The sequence below is a fragment of the Dermacentor silvarum genome, chromosome 2, assembly GCF_013339745.2.
Source record: "Dermacentor silvarum isolate Dsil-2018 chromosome 2, BIME_Dsil_1.4, whole genome shotgun sequence".
Lineage (NCBI taxonomy): Eukaryota > Metazoa > Arthropoda > Arachnida > Ixodida > Ixodidae > Dermacentor > Dermacentor silvarum.
Window position 1 is genome coordinate 258,997,171 of NC_051155.1, and position 13,767 is coordinate 259,010,937.

The following is a 13,767-nucleotide window of genomic DNA, read 5'->3' on the forward strand; positions in this document are numbered from 1 at the left end:
TCATGCTGTAGCATTCATCAATGTTGCCCGCTATGTTGTTATGGACTAGAAATCCTACCGTATACCCGTATAGCTCTCTACTAATTTGCTATCGCAATTGATACTTCGCCTTTCGGGTGAAACTGCGACAATTTTTCTCATCTCACTACTAGCGCCTTGAAGAGGACAAGTCCACTTGTCGAAACGTTGGCTCCTGCTCTCACCTTGTTCTCGTGTTACTCATCGTCTTGAATCGCCATCTCCCGCATTCCCCTTGTTTACTCTATATTGTAACGCACAATTGAGTGAAGGTACTTTAATTAGGTAAGGTTGGGCGAACTTGTGCCCGACAAACAGCTAAGCGAGAGTCTCACTCCAACGTACACAGTCATCGTACACGTCTTCTTTTTCCTCGTCCCCGCGCTGATGACACCTTGCTCCGATCGCACGTGCCTGTGAGCACGTGTTGGCCGATTCGCTGCTGCTATCTTTCGTACGTAGCCGTAAACACACGGACGGGCGCACGAGATTTAAAGGCACCTTGTGTCATTGTCCCCCTTCCACGAGTGCATCGTCCCAAAGCTTTTAAAACAGGCGGTGGTTTTCACGCTGCCATTCGCAATGCATGTTGGCCAAAGCAGTTATTGTCTGTCGTAGTAAGGTTTTATTCGGACGACATTAACGACTTCGGTGCGATGCCGCCGTCGTGATGAGGTTATCTGACCTTCTGGAAGAACTTCGTAGTTCAAGGGGCTAAGTCGGCGAATTATCCTGTACGGCCAAAATAACAACGAAGAAGCTTTTCGGATAGGCCGCGCATCGGTACGGGAGTCCACAGACTCCACACCCATACCCTGTCTCCAGGTGCGTACTGGACGTCTCTTCGTCGCAAGTTGTATCGATTTGCGTTGGTTTGCTGTTGCTGCCGAAGGTGGTGTCGGGCCAGCTGCCGTGCCTCTTCAGCTCTTTTTGAGAAGTCGCTGATATCAGCGTCATTTTCGCAGGTTTCATCTACAGGTAGCATTGCATCTAAGGGCGTGGTGACGGTCCGGCCAAAAACGAGTTGGAAAGGTGTCATTCGAGTCATCTCTTGCACTGCGGTATGGTACGCAAACGTTGCGTACGGTAGAATCTTGTCCCATGTTCGGTGTTCCATGTCCACGTATATTGATAACATATCGCTCAGCGTTCTGTTGAGTCGTTCAGTCAATCCATTTGTCTGTGGATGATATGCGGTGGTTTTTCTGTGACTGGTGTGCGTCAGTTTCTAATGGACTGTGTCAAATGGGCAGTAAATATGGTTCCTCGGTCCATGATCACAACTTTAGGAGCGCCATGCCGTATACTATGTGAGTGACAAAAAATTCAGCTACTTCAATGGCCGTTCCCTTAGCAAGAGACCCTGTCTCGGCATATCAAGTTAGGTAGTCCGTCGCAACTACGATCCATCGCCTTCCTGACGACGATGTAGGAAAGGGGCCAAGTAAATCCATTCCCACTTTTGCGAATGGATTTCCGCTGGCTGTATGGGTTGTAGGAGACCTGCTGGCTTCAATGGTGGCGTTTTACGTCTTTGACAATCCCGGCAGGTTCTCACATAGTGTTGCACGGAATTCAACAACTTTGGCCAGTAATACTTCATGCAGATGCGTGCGAAGGTTCTGCTCACTCCTAAGTGTCCTGCTGGTGGGTCATCGTGGCACGCTTCTAATATCGCTGGTCGTAACTTTGAAGGAACAACGAGCAGAAATGTCTCAGCACTACGTTCAAAATTTCTTTTGTACAGGACGTTATTCCTCAGAGCGAATGACGACAAATTGCGGACAAAAGCTCGTGGAATGTCGACAGTGCGTCCTTCTAGGTGATCAATGAGCAGACGTAACTCCGCGTCAGAGTGCTGATGCTGCGCCATTTGCGATGATGTCACAGCTCCTAGGAACGGGCAATCCTGTTCATCTTCAGCAGGTGTAGATTTCGTGGATTCAATCGGTGCACGCGACAAGCAATCAGCATCACTGTGCTTGTGACCGGACTGGTATACGACCGTTATATCGTATTCCTGCAGCCGCAGGCTCCATCTTGCAAGCCGTCCAGATGGGTCTTTGAGATTCGCCAGCCAGCACAACGAATGATGGTCGCTGATAGCTCGAAATGGTCTGCCATATAAGTATGGTCTGAACTTGTTAATGGCCCATATCACCGCGAGGCATTCTTTTTCTGTCGCTGAGTCGTTCACCTCAGCCTTCAAAAGAGTTCGACTAGCATACGCAATGACTCGTTCCTCTCCATTTTGCCACTGAATGAGGACGGCCCCGAGGCCCAAATTGCTTGCGTCTGTGTGGATATCAGTTTCGGCTTCCTCGTCGAAATGCCCAAGAACTGGATGATTCTGCAGATGCGTTCGTAGTTCATTGAAGGCATTCTCCTGTTCACTCGACCAGACGAAAGACATGTCTTCTTTTGTTAGCCGCGTTAGTGGTTCGGCAATCCTTGAAAAATTTTTGACGAAGCGTCTGTAGTAGGCGCATAGTCCTAAGAATCGCCTAACGGCCTTTTTGTGAGTTGGTTTTGGGAATTTTTGAACTGCCGCAGTCTTCTCAGGGTCTGAGCGAATGCCTTCTGAACTGACGTCATCGCCAGGAAAAGGAGCTCGTGAAAGCCGAAATGGCATTTCTGCGGTTTTATCGTCAAACCTGCTGATCTAATAGCTTTCATCACAGCCCGCAGTCGTTCTATATGCTGCTCGATAGTAGCAGAAAAAACCACGACATCGTCAAGATAAAGGAGACAGGTTTGCCATTTCAGACCGGTGAGCACAGTGTCCATCATCCGCTGAAATGTTGCAGGTGCGTAACAAAGACCAAACGGAAGTACTTTGAGCTCATATAGTCCGTCTGGCGTCACAAATGCAGTCTTTTCGCGATCTCGTTCGTCCACTTCTATCTGCCAGTACCCATTTTTGAGGTCCAGGCAGGAAAAGAATTTTGCATCTCGTAGTCTATCAAGAGTGTCATCGATTCTTGGAAGTGGGTAAACATCCCGCTTTGTGACGGCGTTCGGCTTCCGGTAATAGATGCAGAAGCGCATAGTCTGGTCCTTTTTCTTTACAATAAGTACCACAGGCGACGCTCACGGACTTGCCGACGGCTGAATTATGTCGTCTTGAAGCATTTCCTTAACTTGACTTCCGATGGCTTCTCTCTCTTTTGGCAACACTCGTAGGGATGCTGGCAAATAGGCCTCACTGATTCATGAACAATTATCCGAAAATTGGCGATACATGTACGTCGGACCTTGGATGAAGTTAAATAACATTCGGCGAATTCTCTTATGAGATTCTCTATTTGCTCCTTCTGTCCGGGCAATAGACCTGGTTCAATGTCGATTGATGCAAGGACAGAATCCACATCTTGGGAATTGGATAGTGCAATCTCGGGAATGCTTAGTTCCGTAACTTCGACGAAGTTATTAATGCTTGCAATAACGGTTCCCTTCGCGACATGTTACACCTCATTTCCAAAATTAGTGAGGAAAACGTTGGCATATCCGCCACATAGCTGAACAAGACCTCTTGCCATGCAGATCCCTTTTTCAAGCAAGAGTCTGGTGTTGTCTGCAATGTCTTCGTAGTCACTGAACGCGTTGCTCCTTACTGCAACAGCTACGCCGGATCTCGGAGGAACCATCACGTCGTCGTCAACAATGCAGAGGGAATCGAATTTTTCTTCAGTGTCAAATGTTGCGAGAGCGTGCCTCGTTGAAAAGGAAACACGTGATTCCCGCAAGTCGATTACGGCACCGTTAGCCTGCAAGAAGTCCATGCCAATAATCAAGTCTCTTGAGCACTCGGAAAGCACAATAAAGCTAGCGACGTAGGTGAAATCTCGTATCCCTATTCTAGCCGTGCACTTGCCGGTCGGGTCGATGAGGTGTCCTCCCGCAGTGCGTACTTGTGGTCCTTTCCAGGGAGTTAGCACTTTCTTCAGTTTCCTCGCAAGCTCACTACTTATTACCGAGTAATCTGCACCTGTGTCCACTAACGCATTCACTTCGTAATTGTCAACAAACACACGTAAATCGGAAGCGACGTCGCTATTACGGCACTGGTTTCTGAGTCCCTCGTCGTCGTTCGGAGTCGTAGATGGAGGTTCTTCTGTTTTCGCATCGGCAGCGGCCTTACCTCCCAAGGTCGATGAGTCTAGTTTTCCCGACGCGGGCTTCGCGAACGGCGTCTTGGGGAGATTGATGGCGGACGGGGGCTCGGTGACCGATACCTCAACGGTGCTGTAGATCGAGGTTGCTGTTGCTGAGAGGTGTATGGGAAGCTTTGACGAGTCGACAGGTATTCTTCGATTTCGAATGGACGCTCACCATTTCGAGGGCAAGGTGCATTTACCGGAAAACCACGGAGACCTGCCTGGCGATAGGGGCACGTTCGGTAGAGGTGCCCAGCTTCACCACAGTGGTAGCAAAGAGGTATTCGGTCAGGAGTGCGACATACATCAGCCTTCCTAAATCTTCTCTCGGGTGGCGACAACGTATTTCGAGGCATCGGGTTGTTAATAGATGCAGTGGCTGCGACGTGAGCACGGCCGGGAGTTTGCCGCAGTACATCGGCATATGAGACGCTCGGCTGGCGCAGTAATGGCGCTTGGGGCTGTGCACTGAGCTGTGGTTCCCGGATCACCTGTCTGACCTCTTCTCGAACCACGTGAACCACGTGTCTGACCTCTTCTCGAACCACGTGTTGGAGCGTTCTGGTCAAGCCGTAGCCTCTGAAGCTCTTCTCGCACTACAGATCGTACGAGCTCCCGTATGACTTCCACGCTGCTTCCGAAGACTGCTGGAACTGCGTCTACAGAGGTGACGTTCATTTCCCGGTTGTAGATTCTTGATCGCTGAAGCAACGTTCTTTCCATTGTTGTCGCCTCCGAACGAAACTCAGTGACCGTGCGCGGTGGGCTACGAACCAACCCTGCGAATATTTCCTGTTTTACGCCCCGCATTAGATGGCGAAGCTTCTTGTCCTCGCTCATGTTCGGATCAGCTCGACGGAATAGGCGGGACATGTCTTCTACATACATGGCCACGCTTTCACTGTTGCGCTGGTTTCTTGCTTGTAGGGCAGCTTCAGCCCTCTGTACTGCGGTCTGTACTGTACTGCGGTCTGTACTCGGATAAGTAGCAAGCAACTCCCTTCGGAAAGCATCCCACTACACAAATGTCACTTCGCGGTTTTCGAACCACGTTCTTGCGCTGTCCTCTAATGCGAAGTAAACGTTTCGCAGTTGGCGCTCTCCGTTCCATTCGTTGAACACCGCGACGCGCTCAAAGCGTTCCAGCCAGTCCTCTGCGTCTTCAAATGTGTCGCTATGGAAAGGCTCTGGCGCATTGTGGATTCACTACGATGTGAGTTGGCGTGACGTGTTTTGTCATCTCGGTAGCGTTTTCGTTAGCAGCTGTTGACGCTCCGATAGAATACGGCAAAGGGAGAAAGAAACTCGGGGGGCTCACCACGTAGGCGGCGACTGTTGCGTTGGTGAACAGGAGTCAGTGTCGCCGTGCGTCCGGGCTGCTTTCTCTAAGTTGAGAAGGGCTTGAAATCATACCCAGCACCTCCACCAGAATTGTGACGCACAGTTGAGTGAAGGTACTTTAATTAGGTAACGTTAGGTGAACTTGTGGGCGAACAATTGGAATTGTGCGATCAATTATTGGAAAAAGGCAGCAGAAAATGTCCCTAATAACATGACAGCAGGACCCGATGAAATCCCAATACAGCTAATCAAAAACCTCGGTCCAAAGAGCAAGGTACTGCTGACTAATGTCATAGAGCCAAGTGATTAGAGCAAAGAAAATTCCCGTTGGATGGCGTGAAAGCAAGATGAACCTCATCTACAAAGGCGAAGGAGATAAGGATAAGACTAGCTCGTACATGCCAGTTACAGTAACGTTGGTGATATATAGAATGGCAATGCAAGCCATAAAATTAGAACTGTCGAAGTGGATGGAGAAAAACGGTGTATTGGGGGAACTACAGAATGGGTTCAGGCCAGGCAGACGCTTAGAAGACAATATGTTTGTACTAACTCAGTGCATAGAGATTTCAGTAGCTCAGAAAAGACCTTTATGGATAGCATTTCTAGATATTAAAGGAGCTTATGACAACGTAGACAGGGAATTGTTACGGGATATTCTTAAGCACGAAGGCATAGATGACGATTTCGTGGAGCTGCTGAGGGAGATATATAGAGACAACCAAGTACAAGTTGTATGGGAAGGTCGAAAAGGTAATGAAATGGTGGGAATTCACCAAGGATTGAAGCAAGGATGTCCTCTGTCTCCATTCTTGTTCACGCTTTACGTTAAGTGTATTGAAAGACGACTGGAAAACGGCGAATTAGGTGTTGATTTATCCTACATACGTAATGTACAAATGGTGCAACAGAAGGTCCCTGGACTGATGTACGCAGACGACATTGTGCTACTAGCGGACAATAAAAAGGATATACAGATACTTGTAGATATATGTGGCAACGCAGCGACAAATCTGGGCCTTAAGTTTAGCAAAGAGAAATCAGGAATTATGATCTTTAATGAAGAGACCAGTAACTTCGTGGTGTGAATTGAATAGCAAGTAATACCCATAGTGAAGCAATATAAGTACATCGGCCTACACTTAAACGATGGAAAGAATTACTCAAGCAACCACCAAAATAATCTGAAAATACAGGGGAAGCGGAATGCAGCAATAATGAAACACAGATTCCTGTGGGGCCACAATAAATATGAGGTGGTGCGTGGAACCTAGAAAGGAGTAATGGTGCCAGCGCTAACGTTCGCAAATGTCATTCTGTGCTTAAAATCGGATATCTTGTCGGGGTTGGAAGTTAACCAAAGATCAGTAGGCCGGTTGGCTTTGGGAGCCCACGGTAATACCACAAATGAGGCAGTGCAGGGTGACATGGGTTGGACCTCTTTTGAAGTCAGAGAAGCACAGAGCAAAATTAGTTTTGAAGAAAGGCCCTGGAACATGGATGAAAATAAATGGGCGGCTAAAGTGCACAAGTATCTGTACATGAAAAGCGTGGACACAGAAAGGAGGAAGAGGTCAAGGAAGTTGGCAACCAAGTACAGGATAATCGAAATTGTAAGTAGACAACCAGGAGTCATCAGAACGAAAGTGAGAGAAACAGAGACCGTGAATTGGATGCAAGGAATGGAAACAAAAAGGGCAATGGAGATTTACAAGAATGAGAAGAAAGAAATTAGAAGGGAAAATCTGTACGATAACACAAAGGGCAGTGCCTTGCTATTTGAGGCTCGAGCCGGTTGCCTAAGGACCAAAACATACCGGAGCAAATATTGGGAACTAGATGAGGCATGTGTATGCTGCAGTAACGATCCAGAGACCATTCAACACATCCTAATGGAATGCGACGGGATTCACCCAGCGAGAACCGTACGTAACGTGCAAGCGCTTGTGTTTAAAGTGGAAGGAAACATCAACAGATCAGCCGTAGAGATAAGCAAGAGACGATTAGAGCACTGGTGGAAAAAAAGCAGGGAAAAGATTGATAAGACCTGATCTCTTAAAATCATAGGTAGCGGTACAAGCTAAATTTTGAAGAAAAAAAGAAGAAAAAGATTAATGAGAGGTATACAGAAAAATGTTAGATAAACAACATGTATAGTATACCTGATTAAAGCAAGTAGGCTAGGTGACTATTTGTCGCCTCCCCGTTTCGAAGGGGATGCCAATAAATCATCATCATCATCAAACACAATAATTGCGAAACGCTTCAATACAGCGTCGGGATTAACCCACTGCTAAACACCAGGGCCGCACGTTTCAGCTTCGCTGGTTAACCGTCCTTACGGAGTGCTTGGGCGGTGTTTTTTATTTAGGTGGGGGGCACCAATGCTCGACGTCGTAGATTTTCAAGGTTGCAAGGAGCGCATCCATTTCTTGTTACTCCTAATATGTTTTCTTTTAAAGGTATGAAGTACTATGGATCTCATTACGCGATTATTCTCTGTCTCGAGATGACACGTTGCTCACCAAGAAGTGAGAGAGCAACAGAGGAAAGCTTTTTTGCTGTCTAGCCCGCGTCCCATTTCAGACCGCGAAGAGCTTCACAAATGGCATTCATAGCCGTACATATGAACGCACTAATCGTATCGGTGAGCGCTTGTTTGTGTAAATACGCGGACATTCGCGAAATCTAATTTTCGTGTTCCTAAAGAGCGCGCCTCGCGTTCGCAGAGCTGCCAGTGTCTGTGGCTTCCAATCTCTGTCCTCTTTCCGCTCCGCACAATGTTGATCAGATGTCAACCGCCTGTTCAGCAGCGGTGGAGAGTGGACAGAGGCTGGAAGTAAGCGGAACCGGCAGCTTCCCGGGCATAGGCTGCTTTGAGAATGTTAAACGTGATTAGTACAAGATGAAAACTAGATTTCGCGGGTGTCCACAGATGTCCCCGTATTTACGCGAACAAACAAGCTCTCACCGTTCCGATCGGTGCGCTCTCATGTTCGGATATAAATCGATTTGGGAAGCTCTTGCGGCGCCTCGCGCGAAGTGTTCCGTCACTTGTTTCCTCCATTTCGACCACCTCAGCTTGTACAAGTTGTCTGCCCTCCCTTAAACTCGCTGCGAAGTTTCGTTAGGATCCTTCTTGTCCCTAAGCGCGTAACGTTCCTCCCTAAGCCTTGCGCTCAACTGGAAAGAGCGTGTCTGCAGCCCTCATGCTCAATTTTCTGCGTTTCAGTAATCGGTTTACTCGTCCCTTGAATAGAAAATGCCTAGGTACGTTCACATTTCTATAAAATAAGCATAATTGAAACATTTCTCGGTATTAAATCTTAGAACAAATTAACTAAAGTGAGTACAAATAATAATAAACAAAGGTAGCTAGTGGAAAAAACTGTTTTTGTATTTGTTAATGATATAAAGATTTGACAATTATGTCAGAGCCTTTGGTGATTCAAAGTTCCCACGTGCCAAATTCGTTCTCAAGGGGTGCACAGGTAATTAAACTTGTGTATGAATTGTGCATGTCTTGTGTATGTATTTCCTTTCACGCGGTGAATGGAAGTTTGCTTGCAGTAGATTGTGCAGAACGTTGACTGCAGTCTGTGCAGAACTTCTACAGAGCATGCTTATGTGCAGAACGTCGACTGCAAGGTGTTCACCAGCTTCTGGCATTACGTGCTCATGGCCAACTACTGCTGGATCCTCATGGAGGGCCTCTACCTTCACAGCCTCGTCTTTCTCGCTTTCTTCACGGACAGCTCCAGCATATTGCGATACGTCGCTCTAGGTTGGGGTGCGTACTGCAGTTCGAAATTTACTTTGCCCAAGCAACCATTAATTGAATTTAGGGCTAGCTGCGAAAGCGTGATCCAACCACTAATCACCTGTCTATGTGCGTGCTGTGTTTCTACTTTTATATTTCAGGCCTCCCAGTACTGTTCATTGTTCCTTGGGTTGTTGTTAGGGCGACTCTGGATGATACCCTGTAAGTAATATGCTGAATATTTTGCATGCTTTATTCTGTTTCGGAAAACACCTTTAGAGTAACTTGTTTTCATGAATTTCTTCTGGTGGCGATAACTTACTATTAGTTCAGTCTAGACAGTCAATATACATCAACCAGATGTGTCATGTTAGCAAAAGCAGATATAAATGAAAGGCAAGTTGAGAAAAACAGCAGTACCATGTGCCACAACCGGAATCCAAGCACGCTATGTACTATCGACCAAAAATGTTTACGGACCACGGGATCTCAGAAAACGCTAAATATCCGAGCAGCCTTTAAAAGTAGCCAGTAAAACAGTACATCACAATGTTGTTCGCATATACCAGTAGAGGCAGGAAATGGGAATACCAGGCTGCGTTTTGCGGCTGCAGAGATAATGTGCTTTTTGTCAGATCCCTTCGTCCGTAAACTTTTTTGGTCGATAGTACGTGTGAGGAGGAGCAGACTTTAATGAAGAGAAAAGAGGATAGGTCGGCCTGGAGAATGTGTCTCTAGCCTTCTTCACCTCATTGAGGTAAGGGGAACATGAAGATACAGGGAGAGGTTGGTGGCAGGTGATTATGGTATGGTACAATGAGCTACTATGTGCGGAAACACCACCAAAAACAATTGCACTCGCTAAGCCGTAGTATTAACGCGACGGCGTTGAGGTCCTCGTGTCGCAGAAAATACGGCGCCGGCGCCGGTGTCGGCGTCCGTGGCAGAGAAAATCATCCCGAACCACCCCGATCGCGCAGGCCCTCCGCGTGGCGCAAGGTGTTAGTCAACAAAAATTGAATTTCTGACAGTAAAACCCGTCAGAAAAAAAGTCACAGGCCTGCGCGGCACACGCAGCACAGTCACAGTGTAAGCTGGCAGAGCGGCTCAAGAGTAGCTCCAATTTCGGCACCACGCACAACAGTTTCTTCGCAGCAAAGTCTCTTTGCCTCGTTTTGAGGAAAGCGATCTCAACTGTTCGCCCGGCGTCGACGGCGAGCTGCGGCTTGTAATACTCTCTGCGCCGCAGTCTGCTGACCCTGATGATGCCTGGTTGTAGCCGCGCACGTAGCTCTACATTTGCAGGCGCCTTAACTAGATGGCGCCACCATACTGGCTAAGGATGGGGATCGCGTTGATTGCGCGCCTCGTGAGAATCGCATCTCGTCGTCTGCGCCTGCCTAGGGCGCGTTTATAGGGCATTTTCCCGCTACCTGATAGCCAGCGCTTGCGTGGCTCAGTGGTAGAGTATCTGACTCCGGCGCAGAGGGCCTGCGTTCGATCCCGGCGGGAACCGCGTACTTATTTTCGCATTTTCGGCGATAGCGGTTACGGTCACCGGACACCGTCAGCGCAGGTGGCGGCGTACACCATCGTGAACCGAAACGGCTATTGGAATGAGCGCATAACAGCTTACGCTGTAAAATAGCAAAGTACGGCTTAACCACAGCCTACACACATGGTAGCGTCGGATTGTAATTTGAATGTACGAGAAAACATAATTCTGTTATGAGGAAACTCAAACACAACACCCTTTTCCAGCATTTCTACCATACCAACAGCGGCGCGCTCGGGTAGGTTGCTTGCTAAATTCCTGTCCAGATGGCGCTCGCATCCTCGACAGATCAAATTAGGACTTCGCCTGCCTAATGCGTTTTGGACACGCGCGCACGGGGCAATAACAAACAATTTATAGAACAATAAAAAAGGTCCTAGGGCCTTCACGTTTTAATATAAGACGACTTATGTTGCCCCTGGCAAAACGACTTCCCAGCAATACATTTTTGTTTAAAACTGAAGCCGTCTTTAAGGGAATCGGTGTAAGCTTGGTCTTTGTAAGCTGGCTTTCCCACGTTCTGTGTTGCAGTGAAGCATACTCATAAAGAAAATGCTATGCGAACTGGGCCCGATAAGGCGAAGCTTAAGCGTCCTCCAATTTTTGTATCCGTATCAAGTGCACAGGCCAGCAAACGCCATTGCGGTGTCTGTGCTGACCACCAATTTCGTGTTTAGTAACAGTAGTAGTGTGTGTCTGAAAGAGCTTAAATAGCTTCGGAGGCTCGACTTAAGCCGAGGCCTCACACGTTGGCACTGTCAGGCCAAGCCCTTCAGCGACATCATGGGCCCTCTGGACAGCCCTTAGTTAATCTTGAATCAATGGGCTTTGGATTCTTTTACAGCGTAAACTGTTATGGGCTCATTCCAATAGACGTTCCGGTACGCGATGGTGTCCGCCGCCGCCGCCGCGTAACAGCTATCACCGGAAAATGCGAAAAAAGTACCCGGTTCCCGCTGGGATCGAACCCGCACCCCCTGCGTTGGAGCCAGATACTGTACCAGTGAGCCACGCAAGCGCTTACTATAGGGCAGCATAAAAATGCCGTATAAACGCTTCCTAAGCAGCCGCGCAGGCGCAGACGACCCTAGCCTCCGCCAGTATGGTGGTGCCATCTAGGTAAGGTGCCTGCAAACGCAGCGTGCGCAGGCGCAGACGAGGAGATGCGATTCAGACGAGGCACGCAATCAACGCGATCCCGAGCTGCCCGAGCCTCCGCCAGTATTGTGGCGCCATCTAGTTAAGGTGCCTGCAAACGCAGCTTCCCCGACATGTAAGTTGCAGTTGTAAGGCTTGATCGGGCTCAGCAGACTGCTGTGCAGAGAGCAGTATAAGCCGCAGCTCGCCGTGGACGCCGGGCGGACAGCTCAGATCGTTCTCGTCAAAACTAGGCGAACAGACTTTGCCGCGAAGACCCTGTTGTGCGTGGTACCGAAATTGGAGCCACTCTTGAGCCGCTCCACCAGTTTACGCTGTGACTGTGCTGCGTATGCCGCGCAGACCTGTGCCTTTTTAGGGGCGAAGCACCTTAGGGCCGAGCCTTGTCCCTCGTTGTCCGTAGCGCTGGTTTGCATGGACACCGCTAGGGGCAATGCGGTGCACAAGGGCTATATAAGCGCTGTATATACTGTACACATGTACAGTACATATATATATATATATATATATATATATATATTCTGACACGTCAGTTCAATACATTTCCGTGCACTGTGCAGTCGCAGTTTGCTTGCGTTTTATTTTGCGCGCCGCGAAGGATTCGGTGGGGTGAGACGAAGACGACGAAGAAGACGTACTGCTCGATTGGAGCTGTTCTGCTGTGTGACCGGTTGTTGCGTGTGCTGTTATTACCGTGACAAATTGGTGGAGGTTCTGGGTATCATCCTATGCCCTAATTTGACCTCCCGACGCTTCAAGTCCCTACCACCATTCCCACGATTCTGCAGGAAAACTGGGCACTTCGCCACAGCCGCCGCTTGCAAGGACTACCTCCTGAATACGGCCCATTCAGCCCAGTAAGAATGTCAATCACAGGGGCAAGTACGAGTCAGACGCAAGAGAGCGACACAATCCAATCCACATCTACCCCGAGTGTCGTCTATGCAGCGCGCGTTCTGAAGTCATTTCATGGTGACGTGTTCGAAGATGTGGAGGATTGGCTTGAGCACTTCGACCGAGTCGCTGCAATCAATGAATGGGACGACTCTAAGAAACTGCGCTACGTATACTTTGCCCTTGAAGACTACGCTCGCACGTGGTTCGAGAATCATGAGGGCTCCATCACTAGCTGGTCAGAATTCCGACGACAGCTTCGCGAGACATACAGCAGCCCCGAAAGGAAAGAAAAGGCCGAACAGGCTCTGCAGAGTCGGTTTCAGAAGCCGAATGAAAGCGTGGCCATGTTTGTCGAGGACATGTCCCGCTTGTTCCGACGTGCTGATCCAGGTATGGCCGAGACAAAGAAAGTTCGCCTCTTAATGCGAGGGGTGAAAGAACAACTCTTCGCTGGACTCATTCGCAACCCTCCAGCTACCGTCGCTGAGTTCATAATTGAAGCGACGACAATGGAGCGAGCGCGGCAGCAACGATCCCAACAGTACGATCGCCAAAGCACCGTCGCCGCCGTGTCATGTTTCACCTGCGGACATGATTTAGCAGCACTCCGAGAGCTTGTGCGAAGCGTTGTGCGCGAAGAGCTTGAGGAAGTTCGCAAAACTGCTTGTCAGCCGACTGTTACTCCGCTTGGTGACATCATTCGTGATGAAATCAGCACCGTGACCCAACCATTGACACCAACGCAAGCGGAAGCTCCAGTCCTGACATATGCCGAAGCCTTACGGGGCCCTCAACCATCTACGGTATGACGTTTGCCTTCCCCTGTTTCAACTCTGCCGCCACATCAATTTCCCGCTGCAAATATAAACTCGTATGAGTAC

General features: G+C 48.7%; 1 protein-coding gene across 12 annotated transcripts in view; it reads left to right on the plus strand.

Moving 5' to 3' along the window:
* LOC119440814 (parathyroid hormone/parathyroid hormone-related peptide receptor-like) overlaps positions 1-13,767 on the plus strand; it is a 1,097,515-nt gene that overhangs the window by 739,808 nt on the left and 343,940 nt on the right. For 8 of the 12 annotated variants that reach the window (XM_049662649.1, XM_049662651.1, XM_049662642.1 and 5 more), the window contains exons 7-8: positions 9,150-9,306; positions 9,438-9,498. The exons of 3 other annotated variants lie outside the window; for them this stretch is intronic. In XM_049662649.1, coding sequence (XP_049518606.1) covers positions 9,150-9,306; positions 9,438-9,498 — 218 coding nt within the window. The remainder of the gene's footprint in view (positions 1-9,149; positions 9,307-9,437; positions 9,499-13,767) is intronic. One more of the 12 variants, XM_049662646.1, reaches the window with a different exon arrangement.